General features: G+C 40.4%; 1 protein-coding gene across 6 annotated transcripts; it reads left to right on the top strand.

Annotated features, from left to right (window-relative positions):
• The first annotated feature begins 17 nt into the window (after positions 1-17).
• On the top strand, positions 18-10,564 carry GGPS1 (geranylgeranyl diphosphate synthase 1). 6 transcript variants are annotated; one of them, XM_045039921.1, is made up of 5 exons: positions 20-187; positions 3,959-4,051; positions 7,173-7,226; positions 9,148-9,218; positions 9,465-10,564. In XM_045039921.1, the coding sequence occupies exon 5, from the start codon at positions 9,486-9,488 to the stop codon at positions 10,224-10,226; it is 741 nt and encodes a 246-aa protein (XP_044895856.1). In that variant the 5' UTR covers positions 20-187; positions 3,959-4,051; positions 7,173-7,226; positions 9,148-9,218; positions 9,465-9,485; the 3' UTR covers positions 10,227-10,564. The 6 variants fall into 6 exon arrangements, with proteins under 6 accessions (XP_019669861.1, XP_044895856.1, XP_044895855.1 ...); XM_045039920.1 differs by lacking the exon at positions 20-187 and adding an exon at positions 246-470; XM_045039919.1 differs by lacking the exons at positions 20-187; positions 7,173-7,226 and adding exons at positions 246-470; positions 988-1,151.
• The last annotated feature ends 11,144 nt before the right edge of the window (positions 10,565-21,708 follow it).

The following is a 21,708-nucleotide window of genomic DNA, read 5'->3' as shown; positions in this document are numbered from 1 at the left end:
TAGAACCCGCCTACACCCTATTCTCATTGGTCCTCGGGATACAAACAACGACGCCATTTTCCCACCACTTCTATGGAAACAGAAAGTTACGCCTCAAAGCTTCCCGGGAAATGTAGTCCAACCTTTGAGGCCAATACGGAAACCCTTGCCCCTGAGAACTGCAAGACCCGCAATGCCCCGCGTCTGCGTGAGATGAGGAAGGGAGGGGAGGGGAGGGGGCGGGGCGACAAAGCAGTGGGGAGGCGGCAACGACGCCTGCGCAGTGTGACCGGGATGGCGTATTTTCTTGCACCGAGTAATGCGGTGTCGCTGGCGGCTGAGAAGGGTGGAGAGTTCCGTGGTGAAGTAGGGGGAGGGATCTATGTAGGCGTTCGGAGGAGCCTTGGCCTGAACTATAAAGTGGGAAGTTGATGCTGGGTACTGCTACTCCCGGACCGGCAGCGTGAAAGTTGTGATATCACCGTTGAACCGTGAGCGGCTGTGGTGGCGGTCGGGGGGAACCCGGATGGGAATGAGGGCGGGGGAGGCTGGAAGGCGGGGTCCGGAGGAAAGAAAGAAAGGAGGGTGAGGACCCGGATGCTGAACCGGATTGTGTATGAGTTTTCCGTACTTGCTAGAGAAGGGGTGGAGCGGTAGATGACCCAGTGGGGCGGAAGGGGGCAACTGAGCGGAGAGGAAGCAGAAACCTCTCCTCTCCTGCGGGCTCTTTACCAGCATAGTAGACCCTTGAAGTTCTTTTGCCAAGTCTCTGTTAAAAATCTGCCTTGAGGTTATTTAAAACCACTGCTTTTATATCAGGCAGTTTTCTTCAGCTCTGTCATCTCCCAAAGTTTAAGTGGAGGATTCACTCTGCGTTTCACAGCTACGCTGAGTGTCACTATTTAGCAATTTTGAAACCAGATCGTTCCCTTAAAAAAAAAAAAAAAAACTTGCATGGTATTATAACTTTTCATATTGCAAGTCTGTTCCTTGGTTTCATTTTTTTAGAGCGTTAGAAGGCACTTTCCGTTAGTTCATTCAATCCTTCACATATTTATTGAGCGCCTACCATGTGGAAAAACGGAACAGCCCCTGCCTTCGTGGACCTAAGCCTAGTGAGACAGACAGATATTAAAATGGACACACAATTGAATGTGAAGTTAATAGCAGTGGTGAGTGCTACAAAGGAGAGTTACATGGTGATAGGAGAATTTAAAATAGGGAATTTGGCTTAAGGGAAATAAAGTGAGGATCCAGCTGAGAGTGGAAAGGTTATCATAAGTTAACTAAGAAAAGAACATTCCAGACAGAAAGAATAACATGTTGGAAAGCCTGTGTCTAGAGGCTTTTAAAGTGTGAAGAATTAATTGTGAAGACCTGAAGGGGGAGGAGAGGGGAGGGGAGGCGAGAGAGTAGCCTACTATTATGCAGTTTATTAAGGAATTGTTCTTACCTAAGAGCAAAGGGATGTTTTCAAAGGGTTCTCAATGGGTAGGGAAACAGGACCAGATCTGAATTTTGCAAGGATCACTGGCTGAAGAGTAGAGATCCAGATTAGAGAACCTAATCTGGGAGTGAGCGCAGGGAGCCCAACCAGGAGATTATTGCAGTAGTAGTCCACACAGGGGACAATCTATTTTCATATTAATACTCATCCATCAACTATTTGAACCCATTTAAGGCAGTTTGCCAGTTTTGGAAGTGAGTAGTTTCAGACTCATAGAGGCATTCTGTAGTTATTCAGTCTAAAAATAAATGAGTAGAATTCATGTAACACTAATGCCCCTTTATATTTGAGTCTAGTACATGATGGCTGAAAGTTCCAGCCATGATAAATAGGACTCCATTAGGTCAAAAAAAGAAAGAAAAAAAAAAAAAAAAGCATGTATGCCACAGTATATAGAACCCCTTAGACTCTTTAAGAAGACACAAAACATTACTTTTCAATACCTAGAAAAATTGAGGTTCCTGTATTTTCCTACTACCAAGAATACTTGTGTATAAACATCCTCTAGGAAAGGAACATTAATTGACTTGACTTGTTCAATGAGTGTTCTTAAGGTAATTTTTAAAGATTCATAACTGGTTTTGTTTTTGTTTTTTTTAATAGCGTTGACAAAGCCTTGAGAATTGAAACAAAAGTTAGTTAGCTCTGTCTTCTGGGCAAGAGTATACTTGTTACTGATCCACAGGGAGACAAAAGAGTTCTTGAAAGGTGGTCTCATTGATTTTTAAATTAAGTACATTGCTTTCAACCTTGTTGGGAAGAGATAGCCACCAACTACTTTAAATGCAGAAATATATAAAAGATGCTTGTTTTTATTTTTTATCTTACCTTTAATTCTGTTCAATAATCTTTTACCTAAGTGATTATTCTTGTTACCTTTTTTTTAATCTCTTAAGAATGAGATAACATGTCAAAGTTTGAACAGTATAGATAAAAAATTACTAAACTGATTTTTGGATAATTTCAAAATATTTTCTGGACTTTCCCCCCCCCCCACCTTGTGACATCCTTGGTATTCATTGTCAGTTAAGGCAGGTGTAAAACTTTCCTACATGGAATGTTTCTCCTTGAGGTCATATTGCTAAGATGATTTCCTTTGCTGGAGTGCTCAGTTCTTTTTTTGTTGCTTTTTGTTTTTAATTTAAGTTTATTCATTTTGAGAGAGAGAGCATGCGGGGTAGGGGCAGAGAGAGAGGGGAGAGAATCCCAAGCCCCCGATGCGGAGCTTGCACTCACAAACCATGAGATCATGACCTGAGCTGTCAAGAGTCAGAGACTTTAACCAACTGAGCCATCCGGGCGCCCCTAGAGCGCTCAGTTCTTATAATTGTTTCACCTAAACACTCCAGAGTAGATTATAAAAAACGCACTTTTCAGTCTTTTTAGTTCATGATCCTAGAGACAAAATCATTGTTATAGAAGCAAAAGAAAACAGATAAAGGTGAGAAACCTCCGAAAATGTACCCAAGATGTGAGAGCAATTAGTAAAGAAGATTCCTAAGATAAGGACAAATAAAAAACAGCAAAGAAGCAAAGTAGAGATTGGATTCAATAGAAAAGAAAGATTGTAGGAAGACCATGAGTGTTATTCTAGGAAATATCAAAGTAAATGTAAAACTCAGAATAATAAATCACTACAGAGAAGTGTGTGTGTGTGTGTGTGTGTGTGTGTGTGTGTGTGTGTGTGTGTATACAGGGGAATATTTTTGATAATTGCATTCAAACTAATGCACGTCTTAAATTAGAATCTTTGAAAGGATTGACTCTAAAGAAATTACAAGAGAGGAGTTTTCCCCTTAAATTTTAAATATATAAAACGTATCTCAATGCTCTTGGGGAAAAAGTATGTTTACGAATTTATGTAATCAATCAAATATAAAGTATCTAAATCTGTTGATTTGTTTTGACATTGATTTGGTGTTATGCCTTTTATGGTTGAATACAGTAAGAAAAACTTAATATTAGTTTTGTAACTAAGGAAATCACTTAAAATCCAGATGAATACTGGGACCAATGAAATCACTTGAAGACTTCCCTTTTTTTTTTCTCTCTCTCTTAAGAGATAATTTACATATCATATAGTTCACCCATTTAAAGTATACATTTTGGTAGGTTTCAGGATATTCACATGGATGTGCAACCATCACAACCTAATTTTAAAATATTTTGAACCCTACAAAAAGAAACTTCATACTCCATATTCTTCCTACCCCAACTCTAGGCAATCACCAAACTACTTTCTATCTTTATAGATTTGCCTGTTGTGAACATTTCATATATTATATGGTTTTTTGTGACTGACTTCTTTCACTTCAGCATGTTTCAGGATGTCATCTGTGTGGAATTTTCTTTTAAAACAAAACTGAAAGTGTACTTGCACAAAAACACCTTGAGATACAAATTCCTTTGCAGTTTAACACTCAAAATTAATTTAGTGAATACGATCATCTTTATCCTTCTCCTTTTTCACAGATCAGCTTTGAAATTCAAAAACAATGGAGAAGACGCAAGAAACAGTGCAAAGAATTCTTCTAGAACCCTATAAGTATTTACTTCAGTTACCAGGTAACTTTAGTTATGGTTAATATAGGGTCTTTTTATAGAATAGTAGTCATTCAAATGTTAAATTACTGAAAAGATTAGATTTACCATCTCTTAAGATTTCCTATTTAAAGGCATGCATTTGAGAAAAATGACAAATAGAACATTTTAGTTTTTTGTTCTTAAAAGGGACATTTTTGGTTTGCTTTTTTTAAATTTTTTAATGTTTATTTGATTTTGAGAGAGATAGAGTGTGAGCAGGGGAGGGGCAGAGAGAGAGAGAAGTGGGGGGGAGACACAGAATCCGAAGCAGGCTCCAGGCTCTGAGCTGTCAGTACAGAGCCCAGCGCGGGGCTGGAACCCACAGACCGAGAGATCATGACCTGGGCTGAGTTCGGAGGCTCAACAGACTGAGCCACCCAGGCTCCCTAAAAGGGACATTTTTGAAGCATTGTTTTAAAAATGTCCAATTATACAACATAACTAAAAAAAAAAAATTAAAACATTTGAGTACCTCATTGGAAGTTTCATTCTTTATGGATGCCATACATTCCTATTCCCCACCATTTAGATATTAGGGGAAGTTACGCCAATTTGTATAACAACAAAAAGCTTCACTCTATCTTCCATGTTCATTTGTTCTATCACATACACACTGCATTTCTTATACTACTGGTTCTTTTAAGAGCCAAATAGTAATGCATCTCTAACTCACATTACTTGGAAACAGCCCACATTATTTGTATATAAAGATGGGTCATCTGAACATGGCTTCTTAGAGTAACACCTGCCTAATCACATGTATGTGCATGTTTTATTTTGCTATTTTTTTAAGCTTGGTTTGGAAAATAATAATAGCAAGTAAAAACTCATATATATAATAAGCGTGGGTTTTTGTAATAAAAATTCATTCACAAACCAAGTACTTGAAATTTGGAATTCTCTTTCTTATAGAAATTATAAAAGGTGATAAGTTAGTTGACAACCATAAAAACCTACTTAGCATGCAAGGTAGCTAACCTTTAGACTAGTAACGTTCTCAACTCAATCACGATAAACACTTTTTTATTTCTGTTCTAAAGTGCATATCTTTCTTTATGGGCACATGTCAGTGGTATGTTTCTGTTCTTCATGAGCCTGGAGAGAATAAATATGGTTATCAAAGGCAGAATAGTGGTGGCTTCCCAGCTACGTCCTCAAAGCCATCATGATTAGTGTCATTTCTATTCTGGCAAATCTTAATGAAGACGTACCTGCTAATGTCAGTGCTTCAAAAGAATGAAGAGAACTATCTATTTCCTAACTCAAGTTATACCCAGCCATATTATCTCATATAACTCACCAAAGGTTATTAGATGAAATCTAATTGACAGAATGAAGATACTCCATAGTACAACAGAAGCTATTTAAAAGTATCCAGAATTTGTTGGATATAAATTACCTTCCACTGTGATGATTCCAGTGACAAAAAAAAAAAAAATTAAAGATGAAATCCTCAGGGTGCCTGGGTAGCTCAGTCAGTTAAGCATCTGACTCTTGATTTCAGCCTAGGTCATGATCTTACAGTTCATGGGATCAAGCCCTGAGTCTGGCTCCATTCTCACTCTCTCTCTGCCCCTCCCCCATGCACACACTGTCTCAAAAAATAGTAAATAAAGATGAAATCCTCAAGATACGAAGGACAAAGAAGATACGTACTTTTTAAGAAACTTCTAGTTTGTTAATATTTTGAAATTCGTTACAGATAGTGCACCTCTTTATTACCTACAGCCAGGGTACATAATTCTACCTTGCTCTTGGCATGGTGCTGCTTTTTATTGATGTATAACATGCATAAACAATGATCATAAGTACAGCTCAAAAAGTTATGGAGGGGTGGCAGTGCCTGGCTGGGTCAGTCAGTAGAGCATGTGACTTTTAATCTCAGGGTCATGAGTTCAAGCCACGTTGGGCATAGAGCTTGAAAAAAGTTATCAAAGGGGTTAGGGAATGGGTAAAAAGGGGTGAAGGGGAGTGAGAGGTACAGGCTTTCAGTTACAGAATGAATAAATCACAAAGATAAAAAGTACAACATAAGGAATATAGTCGTTGGCATTGTAATTAACGTTGTTGGAGGGAAGACAGAAATGGAGAATGCAAAGGGAAAGTTTCCTGCTATTTAAGGAAAAGCCAAGAGACTGCTTTTGAGTGACGTTTATTCAACAGCTAGTAAACTACACTTATTTCAGGGTCTCCCACTGAGAAACATGGTGATGTTTCTCCTGCACTCTCTTCAGCTGTTGTTGAACTTATTTTGGAACAAGTTTGCAAACACTGGCTGGAACCGGGCTATGGTGATATATGCCAGTTATCAGTGCCGTAAAGGGTCTAAAGAGTGTCTCCTGCCACTTTGCAGAGCAAGGACTGTCTGTAATTTTATTTTGTGTGTTTATTTATTTATTGTAGGGAGAGTGGGTATGAGAGGAGCAAGGAAGAGAGAGAATCCCAAACCAACTTCACGTTTGGAGCCCAATGCAGCCCAGTGTGGGGCTCTAACCTACAACCCTGGGATCACAACCCAAGCCAAAATCAAGAATCAGAAGCTTAACCTACTGAGCCACCCAGGCACCCCTGTAGTTACATGTTAGCAATAATGTTTACCTGTGTAATGAACTTTTGTAACATTTTTTAATCCTCCTCTTGAATTAATATCTAAGTCATTAGATAACATTTAAAGCTCTCATTAGGTAGCTAATTTGTTTTAATCAAATGTATTCTGGCATCCATAATACAATGTAACCTCAAAAGATTTTCTTAAAGAAATAAGAAATTGTGGGGCACCTGGCTGGTTCATCAGTGGAGCACGGGACTCTTGATCTCGGGGTTGTAAATTTGAGCCCCACGTTGGGTGCAGAGATTACTTAAAAAATAAAAATCTTTAAAAAAAAAAAAAAAAGAAGAAATAGGAAATTGCGCTATGCATAGTAAACCTGTTTTTCACAAAGAACTTCATAGTTACTAAAGTGACTTCAAGATGGGCCAGAACATTTTTTCTGTTGGGAAATTACTCTTGCTAATAAAAGATTATAAGAATTAAAAATTATTAGTATTAGGATGTTTTGAAATTAGTGGGGTTGAATGACTTTTGTTTGTTTATTTGCCCTAGTGTAGGTCCCCAGGCCAGGGAGTCCGTAATGTTAAGGTCTTTTAAAGAGGAAAGGTAATTATTGTTTCTTTTCATTTTGAGGGATTTCTATGACTAACATCTGTTAGAAACTATTTGGGGACTTAAAAGTATCAATCCAGACCCCAGAACCTGGTTAAAGGAAAAGAATATATTCAAACACAACTGCAGGGGCACCTGGGTGACTCGGTTGAGCATCCGGCTCTTGATTTTAGCTCAGTCATAATCTCCCAGTTCATGAGATGGAGCCCTGAGTTGGACGCCACGCTGACAGCTGGAGCCTGTTTGGGATTCCCTCTCTCCCTCTCCCTCCCTTTTCCTCCCCACTCTGCTTCTGTCTGCCCCTCCCCTGCTTGTGTGCGGCTCTCTCTCTCTCTCTCTCTCAAAATAAATAAAGTTTGGGGGAAAAAACTTGTAAATTAAGCCATTTATTGGACTGTTTTTCTATATATATTCTAAAGCAAAAAGGAAAATGTCTCTCCACTTTGTGTTCTTCATCTTCTGAACTTTTTTTTCTTTTTTTAGAGAGCAAACCCACGCAAGCAGGGGGGAGAGGCAGAGAGGGAGAATCTTAAGCATGTGCCACACTCAGCATGGAGCCCAACATGGGGCTCAATCCCCTGACCCTGAGATGATCTGAACCAAATTCAAGAGTTGGTTGCTTAACCAACTGAACTCCCTAGGCACCTCTGAGCTTATTTTCTAAAGTGATATGGGTTACTTTACACACTTGTACATTGTAAGTAAAGCCCAGATTGGCCTTAGCTAAACTGGAAAGTAGATCAAAAGTATAAAGTATATAATTGCTACCCAGACCATGTTCACCTTAAGGATTAGGAGACAGAAGATACTCCTTCTTGAACCCTAAGAGAGCCTTCCCCTCCAGACTTCTCACAGAAAGTGCAACTTTCTTTCATTTGGATATGTGATGAGAGTTTATGTATTCATTCCTTTGGGTGATTGGTACAGAGAAAAAAACCTAGATAAGTCTTAGAAAATACTGTTTTTGTTCACTGGAACTTTTTATGTAACTATTTTCTGAAACCTCATCTGAAATTAGGATGTGACTGTGCATTCACTTTAGCAGGAAGCTCATAGAACATTATTAAGTGAACTGGTTGGGGTTTTTATCTATCATTCCTTTATATTTGGGCTAAAATGACTTCTATTGATAACTACTAGCCAAAAATCTCTTGAGCTTTCCATGTAAGAAAATGATAATATTGAAAAACTAATGGCCGTAGTCAAAATAAAAAGACTCATTTTTTACTAAACTGGGATCCTAAAAGGGAATACCTGAGGGAATGGGAATCTCATTTTTTGATAGGAAAGAAGCAGAACTATACAATCTCTAAAACTTTAAAGGAATGGTAGATACTTGTAAGAGGTAATTATATGAGGTAAATCAGTAGCAAAGTATGCTTCATTAAAAATACCCATAGTGAGGTGCCTAGGTGGCTCACTCGGTTAAGCATCCAACTCTTGATCTCAGCTCAGGTCTTGATCTCAGGGTTGTGAGTTCAAGCCCCACGTTGGGCTCCACGCTGAGTGTGAAGCCTACTTAAAAAAAAAAAAAAAATCCCCATAGTTCCTCTGAAATGGATAGTGCTAATTAACTGCCACTAACTAGACTAACTTGTTTTTCAAAAAAGGAATGCATTAGATCATAGTTTCTAAAATGCCCATTTCATTCCAGTGAAAGGAGTAGGCTTACTAGTGGGCCCCTGGAATACTTCAGAATGTCTTTGCCCGCCCTAATTTTGAAAGGCTGTGGCGTTTTAGACTGAATTTCAGCAGAGGGGGTGGGGCGTTTAGGGCCCAGTAGTGAAAGGCAAGCTCTCTAGTAATGGATTAGTGGGGCTGGGTTCATCAAGTCTGATCAGTCGTAGAGGAAGTGTCTGAATGTGTTTTTTATAACTGAAATATTTTATTGCCGAATTTTATTCTTTAATTCCAGGTAAACAAGTGAGAACCAAACTTTCACAGGCATTTAATCATTGGCTCAAAGTTCCAGAAGATAAACTGCAGGTATTTAGGCAATTCAAAACCTCTTAATCCTTAAGAAATTAATAGATGTCACACAAAATACTCGTTGCTCTTAATTGAGTTTAATGTGCCCCGCATATATTGTATTATATTGACATTGCTAAGTAAATACCAGTTGTAAAAACTAAGGAATCCAGGACTTGTAATCTGTTAATTCAATTATTTATAAGCTTTTTGAATATTTGCACATTCAAATAAAATGAAATTGTCCATCGTCTTTTTTGTCAGATTATCATTGAAGTGACAGAGATGTTGCATAATGCCAGTTTGCTCATCGACGATATCGAAGACAACTCAAAACTCCGACGTGGCTTTCCTGTGGCACACAGTATCTATGGGATTCCGTCCGTCATCAATTCTGCCAATTACGTGTATTTTCTTGGCCTAGAGAAAGTCTTAACCCTTGATCACCCCGATGCGGTAAAGCTTTTTACCCACCAGCTTCTGGAACTCCACCAGGGACAAGGCCTAGATATCTATTGGAGGGATAATTACACTTGTCCCACCGAAGAAGAATATAAGGCTATGGTGCTACAAAAGACAGGTGGGCTGTTTGGATTAGCAGTGGGTCTCATGCAGTTGTTCTCTGATTACAAAGAAGATCTAAAGCCACTACTTAATACACTCGGGCTCTTTTTCCAAATTAGGGATGATTATGCTAATCTGCACTCCAAAGAATATAGTGAAAACAAAAGCTTTTGTGAAGATCTAACAGAGGGAAAGTTCTCGTTCCCTACTATTCATGCCATCTGGTCAAGGCCTGAAAGCACCCAAGTGCAGAGTATCTTGCGCCAGAGAACCGAAAATATAGATATTAAAAAATACTGTGTACATTATCTTGAGAATGTAGGTTCTTTTGAATACACTCGGAGTACTCTTAAAGAGCTTGAATCTAAAGCCTATAAACAAATTGATGCACGTGGTGGGAACCCTGAGCTTGTAGCTCTAATAAAGCACTTAAGCAAAATGTTCAAAGAAGAGAATGAATAATACTAAGTCATTCTTGATTAGGCCTGGGAGCTTATTTTAGTTGACTTTTTTTTTTTTTTTTTTTTTTTTGTCTTTTAGCCTATCACTTTTTTAAAAATTAGGACCAAGCTGTTAGTCTCCTCAAACTGAGTGAATTGGGGTGATGTGAGTGAGATTGTTTCAATTTAGAACCCCTTTGTACAGATAATCATCATAGTACAAAGTTGATGGAATCAAAAGGAGCCACATTTAAATAGGTCTAATATGAATGTCAGAATGTGCTGTGTTGGGACCTTATGGACAACTGCCACAAATGTTCTGCTAATTCTATCAATAAAGAAGACTTCAGCTTCTGGGAATTCTTATCCAGATACTTCTAACTGTGCTGTATGGGCAATTCCCCATTCTTCGTCTACCCCATTTCCAAGCCAGTGACTACTTGGAACCAGATCCGGTAGCTAGCTGACCCAAAGACCACAGGACCTCCTCTTTCTTCCTAAATGTTGCTACTTAAAATATCTTCATCTCCTCTTGGAAACTCCCTTACTAAAGTCTGCCATGAAAAAGCTGACTGTGATAAGCAGTAAGCGATCTGGCCCTTTTTCTTACCTTTTCCTGTTTTTCATCCTCTCTACCCAGCAAATTCTCCTTAACCAAGGAGTCTCCACTTACTGGAATTTATATGCTACCCCACATTCATTCTTTTTTCCTTCTAAATGTAATTTGTGACCCAAAGCTGATTAGTATCTGGATACGGCATTGTCTTTCCGTTTGGAAAGAAAAAAGGGCACGTGGAAAATGTATTTTATGAAGTAGCCTTTATTTCAGTCTTTTTATATTTTTCAGGGCGCCTGCATGGCTCAGTTGGTTAAGCATCCAACTTCGGCTTAGGTCATGATCTCATGGTTCATGAGTTTGAGCCCTGTGGGGGGCTGTCAGCTCGGAGCCCACTCCGGATCCTCTGTCCCCCTCTCTGTCTACCCCTCCCCAGATCATGTGCACTTGCTCTCTCTCTCTCACTCACTCAAATATTTGGGGGAAAAAAAACCTTTTTATATTTTCCTATCAGTAGTAAAAATCATAAAAGAGCTGTTTGCTCACCTGAAGTATAAAAGCAGAAGGAAGTGTCCTTTTCCTTGCCACTACTGAAGGCAATTGGTGCTTGAATGGAAAGGGAAGTAGGTATCTTTAATCTCTGTGATTAAAGGAATGTAAAGTGTTGACCTGAGAGCTGGTGCTTGGCTGGCTGAAAAGTAGTCAAAGCCTATGCTATCAGGCACTAATTAGCTTTACAGTGCTTTCATACTGACCCCCTATCCCTTTTGTGTACTTTCCACCCCCAAGCCCCTGGAGCCATCTGTGGCAACAAGAAGTAGCAAAGGAAAAACCCTGATTCCTTCACTTAGAAGTGTTGCTGACCTCCCAAAACAAAACTGCTTTCCAGAAACACTGCATTTTGCTTGATTGGTTCTATTCTGGTGTGTTATCTCAGATCTAATCACCATGTGCTTGTATGAGAACTTCTCACTGAAGCACTCAATCTAAATCTTTGAAAAGCTGGGTACTATCTTTACTAACTTTTAAAATAATTTGGATCTGGGGCACCCTGGGTGCCTCAGTCCATTAAGTGTCCAACTTCGGCTCAGGTTATGATCTCTCATTTTGTGAGTTCAAGCCCTGCTTCAGGCTCCATGCAGACAGTGTGAAGCCTGCATGGGATTCTCTCTCCCTCTCCTTCTCTGCCCCTCACTCACTTGCGGCCTCTCTCTCTCTCTCTCTCTCTCTCTCTCTCTCTCTCTCTCTCTCAAATAAATTAGGGGCACTTGGCTGGTTCAATCAGTTAAGTGTCTAACTTCAGCTCTGGTTGTGATCTCACTGCTCATGGGTTCGAGTCCCGCGTCAGGCTCTGTGCTGACAGCTAGCTGAGAGCCTGGAGCCTGCTTCAGATTCTGTGACTCTCTCTGTTCCTCCCCTACTCACTCTCTCTCTGTCTCTCTATCTCTCAAATAAACATTAAAATTATTTTTTTTTAAGGTTGACACAGTGGAATAGAGAGCTGATGGATTTAACATCTTGCTGAAAGTGATTTATGGCAACATAATTAGCCTTCATTCTTTTGGTTTTGGCAAGCAAAAAATTTTATTTTTTGAACCTTCATAGACTAGAAAATGTGAAAATGTTTTAAAATACATGTCTTGTAAATGACAAAATCCAGTTTACTTGGGTTCTAAGACTTTCCTTTTGCAGAAAAAAAAAATTGTAGTTTAAACCTAAGTAGATAATATGTTTTATTAGATTTAAACTACTCTTACAGTGTTTTCTGTATTGACAACTGTGATTATAGTTCAAGTGAAAAGAATAGATTTTTTGTTACTTAATAGACAAAATGATTTTTTTGTAAGATCCCAATTTCATGTCAAGCATTTCTGTCATTGACGAAGGCCTGATACAAATGACAAAAGAATCATGAATAGCACCAAGCCAAAAGTAATTTGATTAAGTAAGGAATAATCTACTTAGGCAGTCTTCATCTTAAAGGTAAATATTTTGTCTATATAGTTTTTTTTAACAATACTTCTTTTTTGTTTTTTAATGTTCATTTATCTTTGAGAGATAGAGACAGAGCATGAGTTGCGGGGAGGAACAGAGAGAGAGGGAGACACAGAATCCGAAGCAGGCTCCAGGCTTTGAGCTGTCAGCACAGAGCCCGACGTGGGGCTCGAACTCACAAACTGGGACATCATGACCTGAGCCAAAGTCCAATGCTTAACTGAGCCACCCAGGTGCCCCTATTTTGTCTATATAGTTAGCATTAGATCTTTTTGAATAATCATTAAAATTTTCTTTTATGTAATGAATTCATAAACAGTTCAGGTTTCCATAATGTAGCATAAATACCCATGATTTTGAGGTTTCCTTATATCAATTAAAATGGAAGATTTCAAATTATTTTATTTTTTTATAATGTTTATTTTTGAGAGAGAGAGGGAGACACAGAGTTGTAAGTAGGCTCCAGGCTCTGACCTGTCAGCACAGAGCCCAACACAGGGCTCAAACTCAGGAACCGTGAGCATGACCCAAGCCAAAGTCAGATGCTTAACTGACTGAGCCACCCAGGCGCCCCTATTTTACCTTTTATTAAATGTTTATTTCTGAGAGAGTAGGCAAGCATGAGCGGGAGGGGCAGAGAGAGAAAGGAAGAGTTCGAAGCAGGCTCCTCGCTGATCAGAGATTGAACAGGGTTCGAGCTCACGAACTGTAAGATGGTAACCTGAGGCAAAGTCAGATGCTTAACTGACTGAGCCACCCAGGCACCCCCACTGTGTCAACTTCTAATTTGACTTCCTTTCCTTCCTGACCTATGCCCTGTATTTATTTACTTTAGGCAGCCTTTCAAGAATTTCTCAGATCAGGGTCCTTTCCTTAGGCCCTTCTCATCCTGCCAGTTCCCAATTCTAGAAGCATCCAACACCTGCACACTTTGCTCCCCCCATATTGCCGAGCACTGCTGGGGAGTGTTTTCAGAACTGCCCTTGTAGCTGTTGCAAATTAACATGTTAACAGCCTCCATAAGCCCTTTTATTTATTTTTTTTATCTATTCCTGATGGAGATTTCCCATTGGTCAATCTAATGTCCCCTGCTTCTTCTCCACTCTTCCCAGTTAATGTAAGTTCTCCTAACTTTCCTCCTCTCTACTTCTTAAGTCTGTCTCAAATTGTCTTCCTTTCATCTCAAGAAAAGTTGTTTGTACTCATGACATAGGCCAAGCAAGCTGTCCTGTTCTTGATTCCCTCCCTTTCTGCCTCTTGAGGGCCTTATTCAATCCTCTGCCTTAAGATTCAGCCTCAAGGTTTATCCATTAGCTCTTTTTTTTTTTTTTAATGTTTATTCACATATTTTGAGAGAGAGAGCAAGGGGGGGAAGGGGCAGAGAGACAGGGAGGGAGAGAATTCCAAGCAGAGTCCCACTGAGCCCAATGCAGGGACTTGCACTCATGAACCTCGAGATCATGCCCTGAGCCAAAGTTGGATGCCCAACCGACTGAGCCACCCAGGTGCCCCACCCAAGGGCTCTTTCTTTTTTTTTTTTTTTTTTTTTTAAATTTTTTTTTCAACGCTTATTTATTTTTGGGACAGAGAGAGACAGAGCATGAACGGGGGAGGGGCAGAGAGAGAGGGAGACAGAATCGGAAACAGGCTCCAGGCTCTGAGCCATCAGCCCAGAGCCCGACGCGGGGCTCGAACTCACGGACCGCAAGATCGTGACCTGGCTGAAGTCGGACGCTTAACCGACTGCGCCACCCAGGCGCCCCCATTGGCTCTTTCTTAATCTGTGTATTGATTGAGAAGAAGGAAAAGGGGAAGGAAATGTACATATATGAAGTACCTATCAGGTACCAGATGATTTGTTTTTTTCTTCAAGCACTTGCTGAGCAGAGCCAGACCCTTGAGTATAGGTCAAAGTACATTGTTCTGGGCAGCTGGCCTCTCATTCTTTTTTTTTTCTTTTTTAATTTTTTTTTAATGTTTGTTTATTTTTGAGGAGAGAGAGCATGAGTGGGGGAGGGGCAGAGAGTGAGGGAGAAACAGAATCTGAAACAGGGTCCAGGCTCTGAGCTGTCAGCACAGAGTCTAACGCGGGGCTCAAACACAGGAACCACGAGATCATGACCTGAGCTGAAGTCAGTCGCTTAACTGACTGAGCCACCCAGGCACCCCACTGGCCTCTCATTCTGTATGCACGTTTATATGCGTTTAAAGGTTTGGAAACCACTCGTGTATTATAATAATATCCACTCCAACCAGAGTTGTCTTTCTAAAGCATAAATGTGATGGTCATCGCCATGCTTATATTCTCTTTGAATCCTTAGTACCATCACCTATAAATTCCTTGGTATAATACATAAGACTTCCCAAAACGTTATCTCCAACCCACCATAACCATATTTCCTAACAGTTTACTCTGCCATAAAATAGTGCTCATTGTTGCTGACATCTATTTTCATTTAATTCATTTAGAAATATTTCCTGAATGCTTATGTGCTAGATCCTTTGCTAGGTTTTGGAGATATAAGAGTGATAAAGACACCATTCCATAACCCTGTGATTTTTCTGTGATGGAGGCTAGCAAGTAAATAGCCAACTATTAAACAGCATTGTTACTGCTGTAATGGGTGGCACGGGGGGGGGGGGTAATTGTTTACTTATCTGCCTCTCCCATTGGATTGGAAACTCATTAAGGGCAAGGACTGTGACATATTCACCCCTGTATTCCCAGAAACACTTGATATTTTTTAAATATTTATTTTGATTGAAAGTGCGAGTGAGTAGGGGAAGGGCAGAGAGAGAGGGAGGGAGAATTCCAAGCAGACTCTGCACTGTCAGCGCCCAGTGTGGGGCTCAAACTTATGAACTGTGAGATCATGACCTGAGCCAAAATCAAGAGTCGGACACTTAACTGACTGAGCCACTCAGGTGCCCTGCACTTAATATTTATGAATGAATAAATATACTTGAAACTAACCCCCCACCTCTCAAGGGTTCCATTAAAATAACATGTGAGTGGGGAGCCTAGGTGGCTCAGTGAAGCATCTGACTCTTGACTTCAGCCCAGGTCATGATCTCACAGTTCCTGAGTTCGAGCCCAGCATCAGACTCTGCACTGATATGGAGCCTACTTGGGATTCTCTCTCTCTCTCTCTCTCTCTCTCTCTCTCTCTCTCTCTCTCTCTCTCTCTGCTCCTCCCCAGCTCAAAATAAATAAACTTTAAAAAAAATAACGTTGGGGCGCCTGGGTGGTGCAGTCGGTTAAGCATCCAACTTCAGCCAGGTCACGATCTCGCGGTCCATGAGTTTGAGTCCCGCGTCGAGCTCTGGGCTGATGGCTCAGAGCCTGGAGCCTGTTTCCGATTCTGTGTCTCCCTCTCTCTCTGCCCCTCCCCCGTTCATGCTCTGCCTCTCTCTGTCCCAAAAAATATAAATAAACGTTGAAAAAATAATTAAAAAAAAAATAACGTATTCATTTGAAAAGATATCATAAGCCTCAAATGTTAGCATTTATGTTAATGCGGTTCTACCTCGAATTCTTTCTCTAATGACTCTTATTCAATGTTCTGTTCACTTCTGAGAGGATTCTTAGACTGCTCACTGTTTTGTCCATGATTACCATTTCATCCAAAGCCTGACCTCAAATTCAGGTCCTGTAACTGCCTATTCACTTGAGTTTTGTGTTGTCACCTTGAAATAATGTAATTAAAACCAACTTATACATCCCTTCCTATCTCTCTACCAATTCAAACAATGGAATGGAACCACTTCTCTCCCTGCCTTTTGTCACAATCTTTATTCTTCAAGTGAACCAGGAGTGTGTTTTTGATTGATTTGCCCACGTCTCCTCTGTCTCTCCAGTCCTCCCAAGTCCTACAGATTTGTCCTTTAAGAGGTCTCTTATCTGACCCGTACTTTGCATTCTCCCTGTCATTAGAACAGGCTTAATGCCATACATATAGGGCTGATATTTGGTGGTAAGAATACACAAAAGGACTCATCACAATGGACCCCACAATAATGTGAATTCAGATATAACCCAATTGGCATTTGGCTCCTTAAACCCCCACCATCTCCAGTTGGCTAACTGCAGACTTTCTCTGGTTATTCCATTAACCTTACAGTAATGCAACGTCACATTTAATGTGGTTGAATATACGGGACCTTAACAAGTGGTAATGGCATGTGTTTACTGTGTACTGGCTGGTAAAAAAATATTAACAGCACAATAAGCAATAATATTAGTAAAATTTCTATGTTAACCCATTAGTTCAAGTTAATTCTGTAGAATGTTTTGTGACCATTGATCAATGAGCATCTTTTCCTAGAGATGTCTGGGAAACACTGTAGCACTAGCTGCTGTATTATGTGCATTCTTTATAAAACACTGTATGCGTTAGGAGAATGACCAATTGATTATCCTTGAGTTACACTTGTTACCGTATATAGAGAAAGAAAAACACATCTGATTATCTGAGAATTGGTTTAATGAATAATGGCAGATATCTGGACCTCAGTGGGCGAGGTAGTACTAATGATGAGCTGCAAAAGTAATTTGTAAATCTTTCCGAAACTTGTAAGGTCACTTACCAGAAATTGCATTTAAAGTTTAGGTATTTATTTGGGGGGGGGGGGGCACACAAGTGAGCAAGTGGGGACTGTGGGAGAGAGACAGAGAATCCCAAGCAGGCTCTGCATGGTCATCACAGAGCCTGATGTGGGGCTCGAACCTACAAACTATGAGATCATGACCCAAGCCAAAGTCAGACGCTTAACCCACTGACCTCTAGAAGTTATAAAATGCGAATAGTTACACACTTGAAAGGTAAAAACTTTAAAGAGATTTAGTTGTAATAAATGATACTCTGATGTCAACACTGTATAAGAAAGAAATGATTTATTAAAGCTGACAGATTTGGGTGCCTGGCTGGCTCAGTTTGTAGAACACGTGACTCTTGATCTTGGGGTTAGAAGTCCAAGCCCCATGTTGGACATAGAGATTTTTTTTAATTAAAAATTAGGGGTGCTTGGGTGGATCAGTCAGTTAAGCATCTGACTTCAGCTCAAGTTATGATCTTGCCAATTTGTGGGTCCAAGCTACGCAGCAGGCTCTGTGCTGACAGCATGGAGCCTGAAGCCTGCTTCGGATTCTGTGTCTCCCTCTCTCTCTGACTCTCTCTGTCTCGCTCTTTCAAAAATAAACATTAAAAATTCATTTTTTTTTAAGTTTATTTCTTTATTGAGAGAGAGAACAAGCAGGGAGGGTCAGGGGCGGGGGGGGGGGGGGGAACAGAGGATCTAAAGCAGGCTCTGTGCTGCTAGCATGGAGCCCAATGTGGAGCTTGAACCCATGAGCCATGAGATCATGACCTGAACCAAAGTACAATACCCAACTGACTGAGCCACTCAGGTGCCCCTAAAAAAAATTTTTTTTAATGTTTATGTATTTTTGAGAGAGAGACAGAGTGCAAACAGGGAAGGAGCAGGCACCCATTAAAAAAAATTTTTTTTAATTAAAATTTTTTTAAAAACCTGACAGATTAAGGCAACCATAGAGAACTGAACATGTAAGACTAGGTAAAGGAAACTGAAAATAAAGCAGGTCATTTAAAGAAATAATCATATGTTCTTTGAAACAAAGTAGTAATTCCAAGAGATAAACTCATAGATTTTCCAATAAGTTTTATGAAAATGTATTTGTGCTTTGATAATAGAATTGAATGTGTAGGGGGACCTGGGTGGCTCAGTCGGTTAAGTGTCCGACTTTGGCTCAGATCACGATCTCATGGTTCATGAGTTCAAGCCCCTCATCAGGCTCTGTGCTGACGGCTCAGAGCCTGCAGCCTGTTTCAGATTCTGTGTCTCCCTCTCTCTGCCCCTCCCCTGCTCATGTTCTGTCTCTCTCTCAAAGATAAACATTTAAAAAAAAAAAAGTTAAAAAAATAATTGAATGTGTATTTTTTTTTTTTTTTTAATTTATTGAATCCTAAGCTTGGCCAATTGAAGTTTGTAAAGTTCTGGACTGAAGATGAACAAAAATTAAAGAATAGCATTTGCTAAGTGACTTAGCACTAAATATATAAAATATATACAATTTAGACAGTTTTAGAAGGCTTAGAAAAAAATGGAATATAATTGTCAATAGTTCAGAGGAAAGCGAGAGGATTCAGCACCATAAAGAACGTCACTAATACTAAGAAATTCTCAATTTAGGTGTGCCTGGGTGGCTCAGTCGGTTAAGTGGCCGACTTCGGCTCAGGTCATGATCTCGGCTCAGGTCATGATCTCGCGGTTTGTGGGTTCAAGCCCCGTGTCGGGCTCTGTGCTGACAGCTCAGAGCCTGAAGCCTGCTTCAGATTCTGTGGCTCCCTCTCTCTCTGCCCCTCTCCCACTTGCACTCTATCTCTCTTTGTCTCTCAAAAATGAATAAAACATTAAAAAAAATTTAGAAAAGAAATTCTCAATTCATTGAGACCACAAGTCACATATGCCTATGAATTTAATGAGGAAGTTGTTGAAAGAATTTATTGCCATTTACTGTGTTATATCATGGCTCCAACAGGGGTAACAATGAGCTACGTGACTGCTACAACAAATGAAAAATCAAACCAATAATTTCCTCCTGGCTTGGAATATATATATGCACAATTCATGTCACCTAACTTGTGTTCTTGGAATCCCTGTCTTATAGCTCATGCTGCACACAACTGCCAAATTAATCTTAATCATTTGCTTTCATTTTATGTCTCTGTTCAAAAATAATATCCTTTTTTTTTATTTGAGAGGGAGAGAAAGAGAGTGTGTGCACCAGCAGGGGAGGGGAGGAAAGGGCAGAGAGAGAGAGAATATTAAGTGGGGTCCATGCTCAGTGTGGAGCCCAAGGTGGGGGGCTTGATCCCTCAACCCTGGGATCATGACCTGAACCAAATCCAAGAGTGGGACGCTTAACCAAATGAGCCACCCAGGTGCCCCAAAACTCATATCCATATAGGTCAAACATTTCAGCTTCACAGTCAAAGCTCTCTATAATCAGTTTCTGGACTTATCTCCCACTATGCCTTTACTTAACCTGAGCCCGTCAATTTCGTCCTCCCCCACCTACAAACATTATACACATCCACTTTATAATTTTTTTTAGTGTTTATTTATTTTTGAGAGAGAGCACACAAGCGGGAGAGAGGCAGAGAGAGAGGGAGGCCAAGGATCTGAGGCAAGCCCCACACTGACAGCAGAGAGATCAATGTGGGGCTAGAACTCACAAACTGTGAGATCATGACCTGAGCCAAGTCAAGAGTCACACTTAACGGACTGAGCCACCCAGGCGCCCCCACATTCCCACTCTGAAGCCTGTACTCATATGGTTGTATCTGAAATGTTCCTCTGCCACCCATTAAATTTGTTCTATGTCCAAATTCCAACTTAAAGTTGTATTCCCCTGCCAAAAACTTTTTTTCAAGTCAAAATGCCTTTCTGATAAATAATAATAGTAATGATGTAACATGAAGAAATAAACTACTCCCTCCACCCAGATAGAAAACGAGTAAGAGAATGGGCTAAGTATTTAGTAGAGACCTTACAAAGTAAAGCTTAAATGTGGTCTTTGGGTAACTAAGGTAATAAGTAGCCATTAAAAGGCATAGGACTAACTCAATAAAGGGTCTCTTTGTTATTCTCAGCCTACCTGTTGCTCACTGATAGTAAGGGGCTGACTGCATTGTAAGCCAACTGGAAAACATTTCTTTAGTAGGAATTTATGACAGTGTTTCTCCAACTTGAATAATGTACCATCTCCTTTAAAAGAAAAACAAAAACAAAAGGCAAACCAATGAAAAACAAACAAAAAACTAACTAAATAAAAGAAAAACAATTATCCTGGGCCTCTACTGTTGACCTAGGTTACTTTTGTTATAGTGTTACATATGTAAAACAAAGCATAAACTAGCTATAGGGGAGGCCTTTATTGTTGTTTTTGGAATTCAATCATTTATTTATTTGGGGGTTTTTTGTTTTGTTTTTTTGAGAGAGAGCACACACACTAGTGAGTGGGGAAGGGGGCAGAGGGGGGCGGGGGGGTAACAGAGGATCCAAAGGGGGCTCTGCACTGACAGCAGGGCTCGAACTCATGAACTGTGAGATCATGACCTGAGCCAACGTTGGAGGCTTAACTGACTGAGCCACCCAGGCGTCCCATTGATTTATTTTTAAGTAGGTGTCAAGCCCCAGCAGGGAGCCCAACATAGGGCTTGAACTCACTACCCTGAGATCAAGACCTGAGCTGAGCGGTGTTTGGGTGGCTCAGTTGGTTGAGCATCCAACTTCAGCTCAGGTCGTGATCTCAGGGTTCATGAGTTCAAGCCCCACATCAGGCTCACCGCTGTCAGCACAGATCCTGTTCCCCTCTCTCTCTACCCCTATCCCACTCACGCTGTCTCTCTCAAAAATAAATTTAAAAAAACCAAACAAACAAACATAAAAAAAAAAAAAACCTGAGCTGAGATCAAGAGTCAGGAGCCCAACCGACTGAGCGACCTGGGTACCCCTCAATCCATTTATTTAAATGTATATTGTACATAACTTACAAGTCCTCACTTCTGGCACTCTGCCAGAACTTTTCTGGGAAAGCCACCTCCTTCCTTGATCGTATTTTCTACAGGTAACGTGAAGCCACTGGCCACTGTCTGTGCTTTGATGGTTATAGCTGACAAACACCTGTTTGTTGGTCTCCCTGAGTGCTGGGCAAAGCCAGTGGAGTGCCTCCGAGGCACTCCAGCAGTGCCTCCGAGGAGGGAGTTAGACACAGGGATAAAACTGTGGCAGTTGCACATGGCCACGGCAACCCTCTCCCACCCTAATTCTTCCTCATCATGTTTGTTTCCTTTTGGCAAACTACTGCTCCACAGTTGGATATAGCCAAAGCGTCCTGCCTTCCAGTACAGAAGCCAAAGGGTCCCAGGGG

Source organism: Felis catus, chromosome D2 (assembly GCF_018350175.1).
Source record: "Felis catus isolate Fca126 chromosome D2, F.catus_Fca126_mat1.0, whole genome shotgun sequence".
Taxonomy (NCBI): domain Eukaryota; kingdom Metazoa; phylum Chordata; class Mammalia; order Carnivora; family Felidae; genus Felis; species Felis catus.
This window is presented reverse-complemented; position numbering and strand designations above follow the sequence as displayed.